Raw genomic sequence first — 22,220 nt, forward strand, 5'->3', positions numbered from 1 at the left:
GGAAACCGGAAGCCGCCTCCCTCTCTGTGGCTCCTACGACACTAGCGGCGCTTGGGTGGACCTTGGCTCGGCGCCGCGGTGCTCGGCGGGACGCCGGCGGAGAGCGACCTCGGGGTTAAGGGGTGGGGTTCGCCGTCAGAAGCCAAGATGGCGGCCGCGGCCAGAGTGTCCTTGAGGCGCGGGTTCCCGGCCACAGCCCTTGGCGGAGCCTGCCTGCAGGTGAGCTCCGGGGTCGCAGGGAGAGGGCAGGCACGGAGGTCGCGGGGACGGCCAGGGGCTGAGGAGGCCGCAGAGGAGGGGGAGGGGGCACCGGGCAGGCCGCAGGGAGGGGGAGGACCTCTCCCTGCTGCGCAGTCTCGTGTTTGGCCTGGAGCATCCCTGTCATCCTTCTGCGCCTGGTCGCAGCCTGCGAGTTGTCGAGGGCGAGGACGATTGTTAGACTTCAGAGAAAAAGAAAACGAAGTTCAGAGGGGGCCTTGAACTGCCCAAGGTCACATGGCAAGTGACTGACAGGTGGAAGTGGCACTCGATTCCAAACATTGGGGCCCCAAGTCCTTTTCCTGTCACCGGAGGAGGGGTGGGGACCGGGCCGGGAGGTCACTCCTGCAGGATGCAAGGTGGAGGGCTCAGGAAAGAGGGACTGGCCCGGGACTGGTAAGGAAAGGGCAAGTGAACTCTTGGGGACAGAACGGGGAAGGGAGAGATGTTGGCACGTCCAGCCCCCGGGGGATCTGAGCCCTTTCCTACTGGGGCTGCGGGAAGACGCGGCTCCTTGCAGCAGCAGCATCCTCTGGGTCCGTCTGTAAAGGCCGACAGGACCGGCCTCAGCAGGTTCGGGCATGGATCGCACAGGTACAGCGCCTGGCACTGCCCTGACCATGTGTCCAGTGTGCAGTGGCAGGCTTCCCCAGCCCCTGGCCTGCGTTCTAAAAGGGAGTATTCAGAAGGGGAAGGGGAGCGGCCATTGCACACACAAGGGACTGAGAATTTCCCAGTCCTTATCAAGTCCGTGACCTCCTGGGGCTCCTAACAACCCCAGGAAGGGGGGCGAGCAGGCGTTCTTACCTCCTTTTGAGAGATTTGAAAACTGAGACTGCCCGTCGGTGTGGCCCAGTGGTTGAGCATCGACCCATGGACCCAGAGGTCGCCAGTTCGATTCCTGATCGGGACACATGCCCAGGTTGTGGGCCTGATCCCCAGAGGGGGGCATGCAGGAGGCAGCCAGTGTTCTCTCTGGTTGATGTTTTTCTCTCTCTCTCTCTCCTCTCCCTTCCTCTCTCTCTAAAATCCAAGATGAAAACAGGCTTCACAGAGGAAATTTTTTACTTGCTCAAAATATCATGGCCAGGAACTGGTAGATCCAGGATCTGAACCTAGTTTTGTTTTTTTGTTGTTGTTTTTTTACTTAATATGGGAGCAGTTCCTAGCACAGATCTGGGCCCATGGTAGATGTTCAAAATACATTAGTTCCTCTGCCTTTCTTGCACTTACATGAGAATATCCCTCACTTGTGAGGACCTACTTCGGCTGCATAACACGGTACATATGGCCTGTCTTCTAATGCCGGCTGTTTACAAATGCTGTAGGTGAACTTGGACAAGTTCATGTTATAGTCTTTCTGAAAAGGGGAAATAGGGAAGAGGACTGCCTGCTGGAGCCTCAGGCTGGTGTCTTGGTCATGGTTGTAATTCCAGGTGAGGCCATTGTAGGGCCTCCTGAGGGCAGATAAGTAGAAGAGTCCCTACCCCCATCCCCTTGAAGGAATGTGCATTTATGTCCACAAAAGCCACTGCAAAAGAATTTAGTAGTGAATTTGATGTGTCACCTGTGGGTAATCCTCAGGTTCCTAAGACTCTAGGACACAGCAGGATTTCTTGTCTGAATTCCTTTTCTGCATTAGTCTGCACCACTGAACGACAGTTCTGCCAGTAAGTGATTAACTTATTTCTTCATCTAGACTCTGAACTCCTTTAGGGCACGTGCTCCTAGCACTGGCAGGGCTTAGGATGTCTGTGTGCCAATCAGAATAATATAAAAACTGATAATGTTGTCAATACCCTGCCAGTTAATCTTACGAGGTAGATTTTAATAATACAAGGGATTTTAATAATCCCCACCCTTTTACAAAAGAGGAAATGGAGTGGGCGGTTAACTAATTTACCAAAGAACACACACCTACCGGCCCTGGCTGGGTAGCTCAGTTGGTTGGAGCGTCCTCCCTGTGCACCAGGGTTTCAGGTTCAATCTCTGATCGGGGTACATACGGGAATCAACTGATGAGTGCATGGATAGGTGGAACAGCAAGTCAATCTCCCCCCCCCCTCCCATCCTCCACCCTCTCCCTCTTCTTTTCTTTCTCTAAAATCAATAAATTGAAAAAAAAAAGAATACATAGCTACTAAGTGGTAGAGCTTGGATTTGAACCTGGCCACACATTTCAGAAACAAGGCTACATCTTCTATTTTACTCAGGCTTATACAGACCACCTTGCCTTCCTCCTCTCCATTTCCACACCTTTCTTTCCTTCCTCCAAATCCGCTCTTTCTAGTTCCAAGCCTGCCCTTTAAAGAATAAAGGAATAACAAGCAGCCTTCAGCATGAATCACAGTTCACTCTCCTCATCCTCCTCAAATTGGTTCAGTCCAGTTGTTGATTATCTTGCTTCCTTCTTTAAATTCTAAGCTAGAAAGGTAATATTTTCCAAGGTACACTCAGCCTGTGTAGTCATTAGTTTTGTAGATTGATTTTAGAGAGAGATAGAAACATCAGTGAGAGAGAACATCGATTGGCTGCCTCCTGGATGCCCCCACTGGGGATCAGGCCCACAACCTGGGCATGTGCCCTGACTGTGAATCGAACCGGTGACCTCTTGGTACATGGGTTGATACTCAACCACTCAGCCACACCAGCCAGGCTCAGTATTAATTCTTATACATTCATGTGATTCTACAGTTACTTGAAATTTTTAACTTTTTATAAAGGCAGCAAACTGGATATACCCAACAGCATGAATGAATCAGAAGCATTATGTTAAGTGAAAGAATCTAGACACAGATGTACTCTCTGAATGCATTTATATTAAATTCTATAAATTTTACATAAATCTGTAGTGATAGAAAGCAGATCAGTTGCAAGGGTTAAGGAGAGGCACTAATTGTAAAGGAACATAAAGGACTTTTTGGATAGAAATGTTCTATCACAATTGTAGAATTTACACCACTTTATCAAAATTCATTAAATTAGTCATGTGCCCACACATCGCATGTATAATAGCGGTCCCGTGAGATTATAATGGAACTGAATTTCTTGTAAGAAATGGAAGGAGACCTTGTCAGTGTGGCTCAGTGGATTGAGCATCATCCTATGGACTGAGAGGTCCCAGTTTGATTCCCAGTCAGGGCACATGCCTAGGGTTTCAGGCTCAATCCCCAGTAGGGGGCGTGCAGGAGGCACCCAGTCGGTGGTGTTTCTCCCCCACATCGATGTTTCTCTCTCTCTCTCTCTCTCTCTCTCTCTCTCTCTCTCTCTCTAAAGAATCAGTGAAAACATTTTTCTTTTTTTAAAAAAAACAGAAAAAGAAATGGAAGGAGATGTGGTTCAGGAGGCTTGTTCTCTGACGGGAGAGGATCTGTGGGGCGTGGCGATGGATCCCCTCGCTCACAGCACCTCGGTTCTGAGTGCACAGACCCACCCTGTTCGTCAGCCCCTGGCTATTTCCATGCAGAGGGACTCGACCCCCCGCTACATGTTCAGAGGGCGCTGCAGCCTCCCAGGCCCGGCCGGTGGCTTCAGAGACACTGCAGTGACTTCTGGGTTGAGGACCTGGGTCCTGGACAAGGACACAGGCCCACGGGAGCCACCTCAGCAAGTGACTGGTGCCTCTGCCGCTCGGTCAACGTTTCTCTGGCCGTGTGGGCCAGCCCGTCCTGGTCGTTGGAAGCACTGTCAGGTTGTAATGGTGCAGAGCACAGCTAAGTTCATGTCTTCCACCAGCTCCCTTCCAGAGAGAGCCTTTTATGCCAGAAAGGCTCATGGAACCAAAAACACATTTCCAAAGTCCAAGTACTGAGCCCTCGGTTCCACCCTCATGTGAACACCCTCTTTTTTTCTGAACGTCTCCACACAGTTCCCTGATCTGACCACTGCTCCCAGGGGCGCTAGCCAAACCACATGACCTTGGCAGTCCCTGAGTCCCTTATCCTTCCGCCTTGATTTCATCCCTGCTGACCCGGGCACCGTCCACTCCCTCCTGACAGCCACTGTGACGGTGGTCTCCGTCTCACCCAGCAGTTTCTCCTCCACGTTCCACCAGTCCAGTCCACGTCCCCAGTCACGGGGCAGCGTCGATGGCTCTATGTTCTCTCTCTGACCCTTTGGAAGGAGGCGGGGGCTCGTGGGACAGTGTTACAGGGTCTGCAGGGTGTCCAGTGCTCCCCAGGGCTTCACACCCGCTCACCACACTCAGCAACGTCCAGTCCTGCAGCCCAGTCACGGTCAGCGCCCTGCACGGTGCACCGTGATTTTCTCTTATGCTCTATTTTTACTGTGCCTTTTCTCTGTTTAGAAATGTTTGGGTACACAAATACCATTGTTACAGTGCCTACAGTATTCAGTATAGTCACATGTACAGGCTTGTGGCCTAGGAGCAGTAGGCTGTACCTTAGAGCTGGCTGTGTAGTGGGCTGTGCCCTCTGAGTTGATATAAGTGCCTCTGACGTTCGCACAAATATGGAGTAACCTAACCATGCATTTCTCAGGATGTACCCCGTCATTAAGTGGTGTATGACTGTATGTAATGAAACTCATGCAATCTCACCAAAATAAAATGATTCGGGGGCACTAAGCAAGCAAAAGGATGCTGGAGCTCTCTTCAGGAATCTTTGTCACTTCCTCTTAAATACCACAAGGTGGTGCTAGCCCAATGTTCCTGTGGGCTTACAAAATGGATTCCCTCATGGACAATGTTCATTTGTAAAAACAACTTTCCTTTTGTTAATGATCTTAGCCCTCCTGGTAATAAGGTAAAATACAGCTTTCGTCTTCTGCTCTACTTTTATTTTCTTCATACGTTTTCTTTCATACTGAGAGCTGATATTTTATATTTTCAGCTTCACTTAATTTGGGGTCCTTTTAGCCAGCAAATAACAAACACCATTATTTTCTTACGCCATTAATCTTGACAGTTTTTACTTTCTTTAACAGTTTATAAGAGAATTAGCTCGCCTGGAATATAGTCTGAATTCTTCTATGTAAAAATTGAGGATTCAGCCTGGCTGGTGTGGCTCAGTGGACTGAGCATCATCCCATGGACTGAGAGGTCCCAATTTGATTCCCAGTCAGGGCACATGCCTGGGTTGCGGGCTTGATCCCCAGTGGGGGGTGTTCAGGAGGCAGCCAATCAGTGTTTCTTTCTCACATTGATGTTTCTCGCTCTCTCTCTCCAAAAAAATCAATAAAAACATTATTTTCTTTTAATTGAGGGTTCAACTTATAATTGCTATTTGGACTGATAGGATCCCCCTTCCCGTCACCAGAGTAGAAGCTTAGAGGAGTTGGTGTGGTCTCTGCCTAAATGAAAAAGGGCTGCAAGGACTATGGGATGGGAATGGCTTAGCTGGCTTGAGGTGTTTTGTTTTATTTTTAATGACTTAATACAGGTTGCACTGTTGAGCCTTTTAAGACACATTTAAAATAAGCACTTTTTGCCCGGCCAGTGTGGCTCAGCAGTTGAACGTTGACCCCTGCACCAAGAGGTCGCCGGTCCAATTCCTGGTCAGGGCACATACCCAGGTTGTGGGCCCAATCCCCAGGGGGGGAGCATGCAGGGGTGGCCAATCGATGTTCTCTCTCATCGATGTTTCCATCTCTCTCCTTCTCCTTTCCTCTGTCTCTAAAATCAATAAAGGGAAAAAAAAAGTTTTTTTAAATAAAATAAGCGCCCTGGCCGGTTTGGCTCAGTGGTTAGAGCATCGGCCTGCGGTCTCGAGAGACCCGGGTTCGGTTCCTGCTAGGGGCGCGTACCTTGGTTGCGGTTTGTCCCCCTGGTTGGTCGTGCGGGTGGCAGCCACTCAATGTGTCCCTTTCACGTCGATGTTTCTCTCTCTCTCTCTCTTCCTCTCCCTCCCACTCTACCTGAACAAAAAATGGAAAAATGTCCTCGGGTGAGGATAAAATAAAATAAGCACTTTTTTTTTTTGATCCTCATCCAAGGACATTTTTTTTTTTTTTTCCATCTATCTTCAGATAGAGTGAGAGGGAGAAAGGGAGGAAGAAAGAGAGCAAAACATCAACGTGAGAGAGACACATCGAGTGGCCAACACCCACACAACCCCAACCAGGGCCAGGGACAAACTGTAACCGAGATACGTGCCCCTAGCGGGAACCGAGCCCGGGACTCTCGGTCTGTGGGCCAACGCTCCAACCGCTGAGCCAAACTGGCCGGGGCAAAATAAAGCACATTTTTACATTAGTATACTGCTCAGATTTTGTTCTTTTCAATCTTTCCTGTTCATGAATTGAGCGGCTGTATGCAAAGGCCTGGACCGTGTACGCTGGGAAATGTAAAACGTATCCTGTCCCATGCTGTGATGGTTCATCTTATGTGTCAGCTTGACTGGGCCATGGGGTGCCCAGATAGTTGGTGAAAATTATTCTGAGTGTTTCTGTGAGGGTGTGTTTGGATGAGTTTAACAATTACATCGAAAAATAGTGATGCAGATTGCCTGCCCTAATGTGAGTGACCCTTATCCAATCAGTTGAAGAGCTGACTAGAACAAATTCCCTCTTACTCACTTCAAATGAGAGGGAATTCCTCCTGTCTAGCTGCTGTCAAACTGCGACATTGCGTTTTTTTTCTGTCTTTGGACTCAGACTGGAACATCAACTTTCCAGGGCCTTACGCCTGATGGCCTTTGGACTAGAACTGGATCACCCACTCCCCTGGTTCACAGGCCTCAGGCTCGGACTGGATTTGCATCATTGGCTCTCCTGGGTCTTCCAGCTTGCTGAGCGCATCTGTATATGTCCATATATATGTATACACTGTTCTGTTTCTCTGGAGAACACTAATACACATGCTCTCGAGGAGTTTAGGACATGAAGAGAAGACAGCATCAAGAAGAGACGGGAGAATATTCACAAATAAATACAATGCTACGGTGTTTAGGAACATGGGTTCTGGAGTCAGACAGACAGACAAATCTGGATTCTAATTCTGGCTCCACTCACCAACTCTGTAATCATGGGCTCATAACTTGGCCTCTGAGACTCGTTTTTCTTATATTTAAAATGCAGATTCAGTGGCGTACTTCATATAAAGCATTTATACAGTACCTGGCAATAATAAATAGTGGCTTTAAAAATGAGTACGAGCCCTGGCTGGTTTGGCTCAGCGGTTAGAGCGTCGGCCTGCGGTCTGGAGAGACCCGGGTTCGGTTCCCGATAAGGGCACATACCTCGGTTGCAGTTTGTCCCCGGCCCTGGTTGGTCGTGCGGGTGGCAGCCACTCGATGTGTCCCTTCACGTCGATGTTTCTCTCTCTCAGTTCCTCTCTCTCCCTCCCACTCTACTTGAACAAAAAATGGAAAAATGTCCTCGGGTGAGGATAAAAATAAATAAATAAATAAATAAATAAATAAATAAATAAATAAATAAATAAATAAATAAAAATGAGTATGAATTGGCATGTCTGGGATATGATAGATGCTTCGTATTTATTGAATACTGGATGACTGTCTTTCCCAAGAAGACTATGTCAGTAATGTGTGGGTTTGTATCCATATTGCAGTTTACAATGCAGCTAAGTAGAGGATTTATCTTGCATTTTAAATAATTTTTTTTCCTTCTTGTGAACTTTTTAAATTTCAGCCCTGCCGAGGGGTGCAGACAGCTGCAGCCGCTGCTCCCCGAATCAAGAAATTTGCCATCTACCGCTGGGATCCAGACAAAACTGGAGATAAACCTCATATGCAAACTTATGAGATTGATTTGAATAAGTGAGTATCTTGGTGAATGCTGGGTATTTGATAAATGAAGGTGAGCTCTTATCTGATCCAGGGACACGCTTTTCACACACCTGGAAGGTTTAAAACAGATCATCCAGTGGCTCTGGAATGTATTACCTCTTTTTAAAACAAGAAGAAGAAGAAGAAAAAAGAATCAAAAATAGAAAAACAAAGAAAAGGCAAGAATAATAATAGATAAATAAAAAAAACAAGAATGAGGTAGATGCGTAATTCAAAAAGATAATACCAAGAAGAAAAACTTTTTTTTTTTATCCTCACCCGAGGATATTTTTGCATTTATCTTCAGATAGAGCAGGAGGCAAGGAGGAAGAGGGAGAGAGAGAGAGAGAGAGAAATATTGACGTGAAAGAGACACATCGATTGGTTGCCACCCACACAACCCCAACTGGGGCCAGGGATAAACTATAACCGAGGTACGTGCCCTTAACGGGAATCGAACCCAGTACTCCCCAGTTCACAGGCTGACGCTCTAACCACTGAGCCAAACCAGCCAGGGCAAGAAGAATAACTTATAAAATTCTTTTTCTGCCCCCAAATCAAAGTGTGACCAGTTTCTAGGAATCATGGTAGAGTCGGCTTTATGCATGGTATTTGAAGTCATTTAACACATCAATTTTAGGATACTGAATGTTTCCATGTTAACCTCGTATCTGGACCTGTGTATTATATGATGATAAACACCATAAACCTGGCTGGAATGGTGATACTGAGTTACACTGTGGGCTGGTGTTGCAGAACTGCTTAGTATGGGGAAACACTCACATGTTTGGTGACTAGAAGTGAAGTATGGGGAGCGAATAATAGTAGAGCAGAGAAAAACAGAAGAGTTTTCCCTTTATAAGATGATAAGCTCAGATCTTTAAAAAAAATTTTCCTAGGACTCAGTAGACAGAGTCAAAGAACATGCACAGACTGAGTCCACTAGAGTGAACCCTCCATGGGGCAGGAATTTTCATCTGTTTTGTTCTCTGGTGTATCTCCAGCACCTAGAACAGAACCTGGCACAGAGGAGACTTGCAATGAATAATTGGTGAGTGAAGAAAAATTAATGTATTTGTGACAAATACTCAACAGTTGTAGTTAGTATTCGAAGATCTCCAAACACGGACAATAATATCTCCATTCTGAAACTAGTAGAGGTTTTTGTTTTGTTTTTGTTAATCCTCACCCAAGGATATTTTTTCCATTGATTTTGAGAGAGAATGGAAGGGGTGGAGGGGGAGAGAGAGAGAGAGAGAGAAATATCATTGTGAGAAAGGCACATCAGTTGGTTGCCTCTTGCACAACCCCTACCAGGGTCAGGTATCTAACCTGCAACCCAAGTATGTGCCCTTGACTGGGAACTGAACCTGCAACCCTCTGGTCCTTGGGCCGACGCTTTAACCGCTGAGCCAAAACAGCCAGGGCAGCAGAGGTTTTTACAGTTTATATTTCCCAGTGTTGGCAAAGGTACAGTGAAAAGGGTGTTTGCATGTTGCTGATAGAAATACGGATCATGCGCCCTGGCCGGTTTGGCTCAGCGGTTAGAGCGTCGGCCTGCGGTCCTAAGAGACCCGGGTTCGGTTCCCGCTAAGGGCACGTACCTCGGTTGCAGTTTGTCCCCGGCCCTGGTCGGTTGTGCGGGTGGCAGCCACTCGATGTGTCCCTTTCGCATCGATGTTCCTCTCTCTCCCTCTCACTCTACCTGAACAAAAAATGGAAAAATGTCCTCGGGTGAGGATTAAAAAAAAAAAAAAAGAAATACGGATCATGCAAATGTGTTAACTAACCTTATTGTGCTAATAATTCCACAATGTATACATACATCAAATTATCACACCATACACCTTAAATTTACACGATGTTATTTGTCAGTTTTATCTCTATAAAGCTGTGGAAAAATATGTACAGACCATGCTAAAGGATATTTGGGCAGGGGGCATATTTTTTAAATCCCATGCATAGAAAAATACTGGGAGGAATTGGGTGGCAACCAGGAAATAAGATTTGTTGAGCACTTCTGTGTACTCAACATAAAACTTGTGTGTTTTTATTTAAGCTTCATTATAATCTTGTGATACAATATTAACTCCGTTTTACAGATTTAAAAAAACTGAGGCTCAGAGACAGGAAGCCATGTTCGTAGAATCCCAGCCTCTGCATGAGGATGATCGTTGTTAAACTGAATGTATGTGGCAGGCAGGGTTCTCATTGCGTCAGCTCCTTCCCCGGCCACAGTCCTGTGAGATGTAGGTGTTGCTCGCTGTGCTTTATAGATGAGTAGCTGATGAAGTGATTTGCCTGTAACCTAGTAAGTGTCCGAGAGTTCAGACCAGGCTCAGATGCCAGGCCCACACTCAGTGTTTACACCTTACACCCCATCACTGCCCCCACCTGCGTGGAGCACTCGGTGCTTTGGATTAGGGGACTGCGGGTGATTTCTTTTCTCTGTACCGTGTTTTCTGTTGGAGGTATGCTTTATTATTACTAACAAACCATCTAAAGCTACTTATTGTCTGGATTCTCAAAATTTTTAATTTGAAATAAACTATTTGAAAAGGTTTTACAGGGAGCTTTAGAAAAAACAAAACTGCCAAGATGTGGAAGTTGTTTTCTAACCTAAATATTTTTCTACTTCTTGAGCTTTCCATTTCCTAGAAATGTATATTTATTGTGATCACCAAAATAGAACTCAGCAGTACTCAAAATGTGTGAGAAAGCCCGGCTGGGGTGGCTCAGTGGACTGAGCATCGTCCCATGGACTGAGAGGGCCCAGTTCGATGCCCGGTCAGAGCACATGCCCAGGTTTCTGGTTCCCAATTCCCAGTAGGGGGCATGCAGGAGGCAGCCGATTGGTGTTTCTCTGTCACATCGATGTTTCTATCTCTAAAAAAATCGATTTAAAAAAATACATGTGTGAGAATGCCAAAAAAAATCTCGGGGGGAAATTCTGAATATGCCCTGAGAAGCCCAGATGGATATTAAAAGCAGCGAATATCGGCAGGTATCTCGTCACATTATGATAAAAGTGTAGGGAGACTAAACTTCACATAAATACAACTGGGTTTTTTTGTTGCTTTGGTTTTGGTCAGATGTGGTCCTATGGTATTGGATGCTTTAATCAAGATTAAGAATGAAATGGATTCTACCTTGACCTTCCGAAGATCTTGCAGAGAAGGTGAGCACTTTCTTCCCTGTTAGGTCCTGGACACCTACGTTCTGGTTCCCATCAGAGGCTCGGGCTGGCCAGCGTGCCGGAAGTGCCGGGAGAAAGCTGCAGGGCTCTGCCAGGTGGCCTTGCTGTGCACCGCACTTCCTTTTCTTGGGTGAGCGCGTCGGACATGTTAACTGTGGCACAAGTTCTGGTTTCTGAGTTTGCGTCCCTTCAGGAGCTCTCTGTCACATGGTTGCCGCATCGCGTGGTCCCTGAGAGCTGCTGCCTCCAAGGACTGGCTCGTGTCCGCCAGCTGGCCACCCTGCTCTGCTGAGCCCGTGTGTTAGGGGCAGTGGAGAGTCTAGCTGGTGCTCACGCACACTTAGCATTTGTCCAGCAGGGAGGCGTATGTGCCCCTCCAGCTCCCAGCATTACACGTGCACAGAGCAGATGCTCAGTAGGAAGGTTCTGGATGGGGGGAGCGAGTCCCACAGTGTGCTGCTGGTGTCACGGGACCTGTTTTCGGCAATGTGCAAGCCAGCATTGTTTACTTTAATAGCTATGTATTTGTTTACATACTAGAAAAATATCATTACTATGACAATGTAGCAGTGATATGGATATTTTTTAAATATGAATTTAAGTAAAAATGATTGGATTTCAAGAGAACTCCTAAAAATTGCCCTGGCCGGTTTGGCTCAGTGGTTAGAGTGTTGGCCTGCAGTCCAGAGAGACCCAGGTTTGGTTCCCACTAAGGGCATGTACTTTGGTTGCAGTTTGTCCCCGGCCCCGGTTGGGGTCATGCGGGTGGCAGCCACTCGATGTGTCCCTTTCACGTTGATGTTTGTGTGTGTGTGTGTCTCTCTCTCTTCCTCCCACTCTATCTGAACAAAAAAATAGAAAAATGTCCTTGGGTGAGGATAAAAAAAAAAACAACTCCTAAATAATCATTCAAGTGGTACTCATATGTGACATAAGTCATGCAGGGGTGCCATGAAGGCCGGCTGCCCCTGATGGCTGCGGAGCACAGTCTGTGTGCCGAGCTCTGTCTGTGCACTTGACCTGAGGTAGACCGGCACTTTATTATTTACACTCAGTGTACAGATGAAGAAACTGAGGCCTGCGGAGGTTAAGGGACTTCCAAAAGGACGCGTAGATAGTGAGTTGGGGGACCAGGAGTCAGCCAGAGTTGTCAGATTCCAGAACTGTGTTTTCAGGCAGTACAGTCTGGTCGCTTGGAAAACCTGGGATAAAACCAAAACAGCGCAGCTTGAGCCAAGACCAAGGGCCGGGATTGAACTTCCTTCCTAAAATAACCTTCCAAAAAGGAAAAGTCACTATAAATATTGGCCTGTCGCATTTTATGTTTGTTCTGCTGTGCATTTCAAGCATTTAAAGTCCTATTTCTAAGACATCTGTTTTGATTCAGCTAATCTTAAGGATTGGATTTAATGTAGCAAATGCTGACAGACATGATAGTTTGGCTGAGTCCTGCTGTTTGGGGAACATTCTGCTGTAATTAAACACCAACCTTCCCCACATAAATCCTGGCAACAGGAAATACAGATGCTTTTCAGTAACCACCCCCCCCCCCACCGCGGCTGGACTAAAATATATGAGACAGAATGATATTAATTGCCACTCCTTTTTACTCCTTTATTTCTGGTTAAGAGATTTTCCAGGAGAGCCTTTTTAAGAGAAGATTCATTGGATTTGTTTTTTAAGTTGTATACCATTTTTTACAAAAATACACTGCTCCAGTTGAATACCAGGCATACATAAATATATTGATAATATTTAATCTCTTGAGTATTCGCTTAAGACATTAGGAATAGAAGAGATCTGTGTGTTCTCGTCTGCTCTTATTAAGATTAGAGGGAGAGAGTAGGGTCTTAGAATGGTGATAACCCAGTGCAAGTCTCACGAGTAGTCACATTTCTCCAGGCGAGTGATCAAAATACAGCTTTAGCCCTGGCCGGTTTGGCTCAGCAGTTAGAGCGTCGGCCTGCAGTCCAGAGAGACCTGGGTTCGGTTCCTGCTAAGGGCATGTACCTCGGTTGCAGTTTGTCCCCGGCCCTGGTTGGGTCATGCGGGAGACAGCCACTCAATGTGTCCCTTTTCACATCAATGTTTCTCTCTCTCTCTCCCTCCCACTCTATCTGAACAAAAAATGGAAAAATGTCCTTGGATGAGGATAAAAATAAATAAATAAATAAATAAATAAAATTTTTAAAAATCCAGCTTCAGCCCTGGCCAGTTTGGCTTCAGCAGTTAGAGTGTTGGCCCTTGGACCAGAGGGTCACAGGTTCGATTCCCAGTGAAGGGCCAAGTACCTGAGTTACAGGTTCGACCCCTGGCCCTGGTTGGGATTGTGCGGGAGGCAGTCAATCAGTGTGTCTCTCTCACGTCAATGTTTCTCTCTCTCCCTTCCTCCCTCCCTCCGACTCTATCCAAAAATTCATTGGAAAAATATCCTCGGATGAGAAATAATACAGCTTCAGAGAAGTTGTACCAGGGGTTTAAATTGCGTAGTCATTTTTAAACTCTGAAATACCTAAGAAATTTTCGTACACAATGAATAAGTCCAAGCTGAGAAAGTTATCATTTCAGAGTCCCTTGGTCAGTACCTTATTGTTGCTTAGTTTGCTTTGTTTTGGTTTCACATTAGTTCATTCTTCTCCTCGGAAAGTCAGTGCTCAGGCAGCTTTGGTAGGTTTCGTATCCCTAGGGAACCACTGTGCTGCTTGTTTTGCAGAGGCAGTAGAATAAGAGCTGCCTCTGGATAACAGTGTCCAGCCTTAGCCTTAAGATGATGACCAAGACAGCATTGATTTGGTTCTGGGTATTGTATCATTAGGGTATGAGTTTAAATAACAGTGGCTTCTGAGATCAGAGATCGGCCATAAGGCCAGGGACAGCGGCTTTATGAAAAACTGAGGCTGGTTTTTCTCCCAAAATACATGAATCGTGGAGCTAGGACTGGTGTTGGGAACTCCGTGATGCCAGCTGGATCCCAGGTTCCTTCTGTCCTCAGTGCCATCCAACTTCAGGTTGCCTTATGGTCACAAAATGCTTTAGGAACCACAGCGTTAGATCTACATTCTAGATAAGAAGCAGGAAAAGAAGCGAAGGCTCAGGTCCTCTGCCAGCAGTGTGTTGACTTAAGCACTGCTGCCGAAGGCAGAACAGCTGGCGGCGGTCCAGAATGAAGGATGTGAAGCTGGCGGCCTCTGAAATGGTAAGGAGGTGTCGGTGTTTCTGTCTCTCAGGTATCTGTGGCTCTTGTGCAATGAACATCAATGGAGGCAACACTCTCGCTTGTACCCGAAGGATTGACACCAACCTCAACAAAGTCTCAAAAATCTACCCTCTTCCACATATGTATGTGATAAAGGATCTTGTTCCTGTGAGTTTCTGCATCCCTCCTTCCCTCCCCCCACCCCCCAGTTTTTTGCAGGGGGAAGGGGAGAGGTGTGTTTGGGTTATGCTGTTAGTTCTTTCGGGCAGGCGTTTTCCTGTCTGAGTGTAAATCAGCAGTTTGAATGTGGAAGATAAACACGCCTGGAAGATCTTCCAGCGGCTCATTTGGTGACGATTTTTTTGGGAAGAACAGGGCACAAAATTGGAACAGTCCCAGAAATGAAGAATTTGGCCATAACTACAAAGAGTTCATGTGGAAAATTCCAATTGGGAAACAAGGGTTGTTACATATTTTACTTTTGTTTCTAATTCCCTGTACTTGACCACCTTCAATGATGGTCTTTTCAAGGGCAAGTGGGATTAGGTTTCCCCAGGGGGAAGCAGAGATTTCCTGACCGCACTCGAACACTGTGAGCATTTCTCCTTTCTGGATCTTTACATGTATCCCTGCCAGAGGAAGAGATCTGACTCGGTCTGTCAGGGCAGAAAAGTAGGCTGAGAAGTGGGGTAAAGAGAAAGCTAAAGAGTAATGGTGGACTCTGACCCTTTTCTTTTTCCTCTCCACCTCAGGATTTGAGCAACTTCTATGCTCAGTACAAATCCATTGAGCCTTATTTGAAGAAGAAGGACGAATCCCAAGAAGGCAAACAACAGTATCTGCAGTCCATAGAAGATCGGGAGAAACTGGTCATTGTCCCCATTTATTGTCTTGATTTGAGGCATTTCATTGCAAAGATGTTTGCCAGGAAGCGTGTCCTGAAAAGGCAGGGGGCGGGGCTAGCGGCGTAAGGTGATGCAGACATTTAGTGTATTCTGGAAGCAGCTTCAGAAGCACCGATCCAAGGGCTGGACACCGTCCTCTCAGGGCCGGTGGGAACAGACCGAGGAGCAGGAATGCCTGTGCCCTGCAGCCACGCGACACAGGTGGTCACCACGTGGCAGGTGTCTGTCTGTTAAAGAAACCAGTGTGGGGTTGCCCCTCTGTAAAAGTTGACACTGAGTCAGAGTCGCCCTTCACCACTGTTTTGAGGTGGGAACGAAAGAGGTAATGGGTGAGCTGGGACTGAACCCGCGACGTCCTTTCCTGACACCGCACGCCTGGTGGCGCCCTCTCACTGTCGGAGTTGCGCTCCTGTGTGCAGGCTGGGTCTTCGGGAGGGAAGAGGTTACGGTCAAGCTTTTCGTCTCCTCTTGTACTGCTTTTACCTCCTCTAAGTGTCTCGTTTGCACGCTCAGCCCCTGCACATTTAGTGTCCTTGTGGAGAGGAAGAAGTGGGCAGGGGACCAAATGGAGATGGATCCCAGCACGGGCCTGTGTGGGGCCAAGGACAGGTGCTGTCTGACGGTCACCACTTCGAGTGCTCCTCCAACGTGGCACTGACCCCAAGAGAGTCCTTTACATCCCCGTCCGTTAGCAGACAGCACACCATAGGGACTCTCCTACTCCTGGATCCCAAGACCCTGACCCGTGTTAGTTTATCAATAAATCAGCTGTATGAATGAATAAATGAATTCTACCTCTTAGGTCTTAGGGAATGTTTAGCCCTAAAAGGAAAGTCCCACTCAGACTGCCCAGCTCCGACATGGAGACGATGAGGGTCAGCACAGTGACATGAGTCAGAGCAGCCCCCGCTCCTAACCTCCAAGGAGTCTGATACATCCCAGGGTCCGGGTTGGAACTGGCCACTCTGGCCCAATTAGTCATCTCCTTCTCGGGTAGCTTGTAGCTCATAAACACCTCCTTGATGTGGCGTTATTAGGGAATGAAGGGTTTCCCTGAGCATGTTTTCTGGATAATCAAAATTTATTCGTTTAAATACCAAACATTTGCTTACTTAGCATTTTTCACTTTCTTAAATTAATATGCTGAACATAACTCTTTCATGATTTTAAAAGCCATCATGCTTGCCCTGGCTGAGTGGCTCAGTTGGTTGGAGCATTATCCCATACACCAAAAGGTTGTGGGTTAGATTCCCAATCAGGACACATACTCAGGTTGCAGGTTCAATCCTCGGTCAGGGCGCAGAAGGGAGGCAACCAGTTGATGTTTCTCTCTCTCCTTCCCTCCCTTCCTCCTTCCTCTCTCAAACCAATTAAATATATATATATATATTTATATATATCTCCTCGGATGAGGGTTGAAAAAATAAAAACAAACCCTGGCCGGTTTGGCTCAGCAGTTAGAGCATCGGCCTGCGGTCCGGAGAGACCCGGGTTCGGTTCCCGCTAAGGGCATGTACCTCGGTTGCAGTTTGTCCCCGGCCCTGGTTGGTCGTGCGGATGGCAGCCACTCGATGTGTCTCTTTCACGTCGATGTTTCTCTCTCTCTCTCTCTTCCTCTCTCTCTCTCCCACTCTATCTGTGCAAAAAATGGAAAAATGTCCTCGGGTGAGGAAAATAAATAAATAAATAAATAAATAAATAAATAAATAAATACAAAAGCCATTATGCTCATTGTAGATAATTAGAAAAATACAGAAAACTAATTTTTAAATAATCCGATTCCACCACCCAAAGATAACTTCTGCTGACAACTACCTTTCTTCTTACATTTATTACATTACATTTTTATGTAGCTGAGGTCAAAATGTAAAGATGCTTTTGTGTCCACTTTTTTCCTTTATATTATTGTGAGCATCTTCCCCTGTTAAAGGTTTTTCATAAGCATTAGCTCACACTTGACTTTCTGCTACTTCCGGTGTGTGCATTGTGTGTTCTTTCACATTCCCACTGTTGATGAACAGTGAGTATTTCTGATTCTTTGTGTTACACTTAAGGCTAGATAAACATCTTTACCCTTCAAGTTCTATCCAAGAAATTCTGAATTCTTGTTAGATTTTTCCAAAAGTAGACTAAAGAATATGACTGTAATTAAGACTCTTAAACCTGTTACCTTATGCTTTCTAGACCAGTAGGACCAGTTTACACTCTTACCAGCTGCCTGAACAGAACACAGATTTTTTTGAAGACTCCTGGTTATAGTCATGACCAACCATCTGTCATCAGCTGTCACTTCACCTGGCAGCGTGCCCTCCTGTTTCGCTGCTTTTAATCAGTTTCTGTTCCCCAAATCTGGAAGTGCAGTGTGGTGGAACTGGTTGGGCAGATAAAGTCAGTGTGGCAGGCATTAAGGAGCAGGGCTTCCGGAGTCAGACTGCCTGGGGTCCCATCCCAGCTCCGCTCCTTGCAGCTGTGTGACCCTGGGGAAATGACCTAACCTCCCTGAGCCCCAGTTTCTTACCTATAAAATGGAAATCTAGTAAGATTGCTGTGATAGTCAGAGGAGGTGAAGCCGATAGAGCACACAGTGGTCAGTGCAGGTCGGTGGTTATTTAGGATGCTGTTGGTTCCCATTGAAAACCCGAGGTCTCCTGTGCTGAGCCAGGCGGAGGCTGGTGTCGACCACTAGAGGCCTCCGCACCTGGGCCTTGTAGTGTCTCCTAGACACGTTCTTGGTGATACATTTTGTTGGGGGGTTTGGTTGTTTTTCATGTTTTTGTTCATTTATTTTCTTTAGATAAGAGAAGGGTTATTGGTTAAAATATAAGTACAGTGTATTGGACTGTAAAACTCTGGTCTTTGATCCAGCAGATGTTTACATTTTAATTCCAAGCTCTTTTTTATGACTCCAGTAAATCTCTGCAAACCACTCCTAGGATTTTGCCAAGAAAACTCACATGTGTGTAGGCTCTGGTTCATGCTCTGAGCCCAGACACCACATTTAGCGAACTAAGGACGCGCCAGGCTCTACAGTCACGTGGTCCTGACCGCCCTTCTCTCCCCGCGCAGGACGGGCTGTATGAGTGCATCCTCTGTGCCTGCTGCAGCACCAGCTGCCCCAGCTACTGGTGGAATGGAGACAAGTATTTGGGACCCGCCGTCCTTATGCAGGTAACGCCTTCCGTAATTGCTTTAAGAGAAATGGAAAGTCAAGCATCCAGAAACCCCCGCGCGCAATGTGTTGTTAGAAACCAGACATTCTGGGGGGCGGTGGCTTCCTTCATTTGCATCCATTCTAAACAGGTCATAGATTGCATTTTCACTTGGCTTTCAGTACATCTAGGGCTTCATCTGCAAAATACCTTTTCTCGGTGTGGCAAGGGTCCTGCCCTGGGTGGTACCATGCTGGTCGGAAACCATGCCTTTTAGGTATTTAAAATGTATTTCCTGTGCAGCTGGCTCTTACCGGCCCATTTGCTTGCTTTCCCAGACTGCATCTGTCATGACTCCTCCCCCTGCCCCCCCAGGATTTTTCACATGCGAGCAGGGCAGGTGGAAATTGTTTCCAGGCTATAGGAGCCTGGGTTTAGGGGTTGCTTAGAAGAGAAAGGAGCATTGCTTTTCATTGCCTTTCACTGTACGAATAGTTCACTGCAAAGAAAGTCACTGTTTTTGTTCCCAGAAAACTTTCCACACACTTCAGCAACTCACGAAAACAACTTCTCATGTCTCACTTTCCCACAAAAGAAGTTACGTGGTTACGTAACCATGTAGCAGTATTGATTCACAGCCATGGTGGAGATTGATAATGAGGTGCATGGATAGTTGGCCCTGGAGCCAGCGCCCCGCATGGTCGGAGTGGTGGAAGTCCCCCCAGTAACCCTGGGAGCAAGCCCACTGATTAGGAGGTTAGTCAGTTCCCAGCTGGCTGGTGTCAGGCTTCCGGGAAGGATACAGTAACTAAAAGAATCTGTAAGTGAAGCAAAGATTATCTCTAGACAGGGCTGTTAAGTCATCGGTTTACTCAGATAGCGGGCAGGTGCTGTGAAGACATGAAGAGTCTATGACAGAGCCCCTGCCTTCACTGATTGGTGATCTGGGCAGGAAGCTACTGAGCAACCTAACTGTTAGAAGACGATGCCGGTCGCATATACTTAAGCACCAGGGTGCCAGGTGCCTTGTGATTCAAAGGTTTGTAGGGATTATTAATCAAGAGGAATTCCAAACGAGTTCAGAGCCTTTCCTTAGAAGATGGCAAGAATTAAAGAGTGTGGAGACAGGGCACCAAAGCTGAAGAATGCCCTTTCTCTGCCCTCCTGGAGCTTTGAGTTGAACCCGAGGGCTGCTCTGGCCCATTGACAGCTCCGCTAATCCGTCCTGGTTCCCAGGCCTATCGCTGGATGATCGACTCCAGAGACGACTTCACGGAGGAGCGCCTGGCCAAGCTGCAGGACCCGTTCTCTCTGTATCGCTGCCACACCATCATGAACTGCACAAGGACCTGTCCCAAGGTACGCAGGGCTGGCGGCCCTCAGCTCTGCCCCAGAACTTCAGGGACAGGAGTAGCCTGTGCTCATGGAGAGGCAGTTGGCAGAGAGCCAGCTTGGTCATTGGTGCAGGAGAGGGACCACGGCTTCTTCCTCTGCCCTTGAGAGCTTGTATGTGCTGCTCTCTGATGAGTTAAGGTCATGGTAATGCGGAAAGCCTTCAGAGATGTCTGGCTAATTTTGACACCAGCTGTAGTCACAGGAGAAGCATTCTGTCTTAGATATCTGTGAGCAGAGGACATGGCTCCGCCCTGGGCAGGAATAAAACAAGACGGGGCCCTTGCCAGAGAGAGAACCGTCATGAACGTCTGGAAGTGGAGACGGAAGAGAGCTCTTAGCCCGGGCCCCTGGGTGTTCAGGGCCTGACTTGCGTTCACTTTGCTTGGACAGGGCACCGGCTAGGGAGGAGTTCCGCCCGAGGTCATGGACGTCCTCCATTCAGTTTCACTATCATTTGGTATTGATTCTCTTCTCTTTTTTCAAGGGGCTGAATCCAGGGAAAGCTATTGCTGAAATCAAGAAAATGATGGCAACCTACAAGGAAAAGAAAGCTTCAGCTTAACCGTTCTGATGCTAATGTGACTTGAAAGCAGCTCATAATTTATATCTAATTTGAGTTCCTTCAGGGTCTCGATTTTCCATGAATACAGCATGTATAATAAAAATGTCAACAAATAAATAAATGTTATACTTTATTAACAAAAAAAGAAAGAAAGCCTGTTCCTTTTACTCACTGCAGAGATCTGCGAAGGTGCCAGACAGAGGAGTCCTTGTCCTTGAGGGAGTCAGGGCTCCAGAACTGGGGGTGGGGCGGGGTGGGGGACGGGGTGCAAGCATGAAGCTGAGGTCATGCGGGACCTGGGGCTCGTTCCCAGCTTTGCCACTCACTGCTGGACAACCTTGGGCTGTTCCTTCTCTGCTACTCTGTGAAATGGGAGTTGTGCCTACTCACCCTCCTGGCACTTACCCTGAGTGCTCAGTAAATGGTAGCTTTTTGCACAGCATCCCAGTTTCTACTTTCAGTATCAGAATTATTTCAGACCAGATCTTAGTAAGTCTCTCTTATCTCACTGAGGCAAGGTCTGAGGTTCCTGCAGCACGGAGCAGGACCAGATCAGCCAGGAACTCGAGTTAGTCCAAAATGGCCTCAAGGGGCCTCACCGCAAGCATGCGTTCCCACCACTGCCGCCTCGGCTGACACTAGGGAAACAGCACTCCTTGAAACAGCAGCGCAGAAGTGTGTCAAAGTGGAAGCACCCCCAGCTCCCCAAGTCCCGCATGCCCTTATGTCATTACACGGGTGACATGCATGCAAGTGTTTTCTTCAAAAACAGTACTAGACAATGTTAGCAGCTTTCTAACTTTCCATTAGTTCATTGTAAAACATAAAACTTACCATCTTAACCATTTTAAGTGTATAGTTCAGTGGTATTAGTCCATTTACATTATTGTGCAATCATCACCACCACCCGTCTCCAGAACCCTTCATCTTGCGAAATGGAAACTGTCCCCATTCAGCATGTCCCCTCCCCTAGCCCCTGGCAACCGCCATTCCACTTTCTGTTTCTGTGACGACTGCCTCACTTCAGTGCAATCATGCAGTATATGACTTCTTGTGGCACTTGTTTTCAGTCAGCATAAAGTTCTCAAGGTTCGTTCCCATTGTAGCATGTGTCAGGATGCCCTTTGTGGACGGAAAGGTAACCTCACAGCTGATCTGATCAATTCCTCACGAGATGTGATCATTAATTCCTCCCGATGGATCGTGGTGGATAGTCACGCCCGGGGCATGTAATTGTCTTTGCCCTGAGCAAGCCCTGACCATTGTTTCTGTGCTTCCAAGGTCACATGTTTGAAATGCCCCTTTCAGACCCCTCCTGAAGCGTGACCACCCTCTGGGGAGCACACACTCTGACCTATCGTGTAATTGGGTGCCCATTTTGCTCTTCCCACCAAGTAATTGTGCATTCCTCCTTAATCTCATGCAGAGAAGAAACTGCCAACCATTCTCCGAAGCATTTATCTGTCAGTTGAGATCTGGCTTCCAGGCATATCTTCTGTTTGCCTCAAAAATTTTTTTTATCCTCACCCGAGGACATTTTTGCATTTATCTTCAGATAGAGTGGGAGGGAGAGAGGGGTGAAGAGAGAGAGAAACATCGACGTGAGACAGACACTTGACTGGCTGCCACCCACAAGACCCCAACCAGGGCCGGGGACAAACTGCAATCGAGGTGCGTGCCCTTAGTGGGAACGGAACCCAGGACTCGCCAGTCCACAGGCCACCTTGAATTTTTTTTTTTTAATTCTCCACAAGTTTGGACATGCATATGTGGATTTTTAAGACTGACTAGTATTCCAGGGAATGTACGTATCA

At 47.1% G+C, this 22,220-nt stretch overlaps 1 protein-coding gene across 1 annotated transcript; it reads left to right on the forward strand.

Moving 5' to 3' along the window:
* Positions 1-20,509, forward strand: SDHB (succinate dehydrogenase complex iron sulfur subunit B). Its single transcript, XM_036256901.1, has 8 exons — positions 1-219; positions 7,867-7,994; positions 11,096-11,181; positions 14,427-14,563; positions 15,148-15,264; positions 18,367-18,468; positions 19,686-19,808; positions 20,329-20,509. The coding sequence occupies exons 1-8, from the start codon at positions 148-150 to the stop codon at positions 20,404-20,406; spliced, it is 843 nt and encodes a 280-aa protein (XP_036112794.1). The 5' UTR covers positions 1-147; the 3' UTR covers positions 20,407-20,509.
* Positions 20,510-22,220: the final 1,711 nt, after the last annotated feature.

Source organism: Molossus molossus, unplaced genomic scaffold (genome assembly GCF_014108415.1).
Source record: "Molossus molossus isolate mMolMol1 unplaced genomic scaffold, mMolMol1.p scaffold_m16_p_12, whole genome shotgun sequence".
Classification (NCBI taxonomy): domain Eukaryota; kingdom Metazoa; phylum Chordata; class Mammalia; order Chiroptera; family Molossidae; genus Molossus; species Molossus molossus.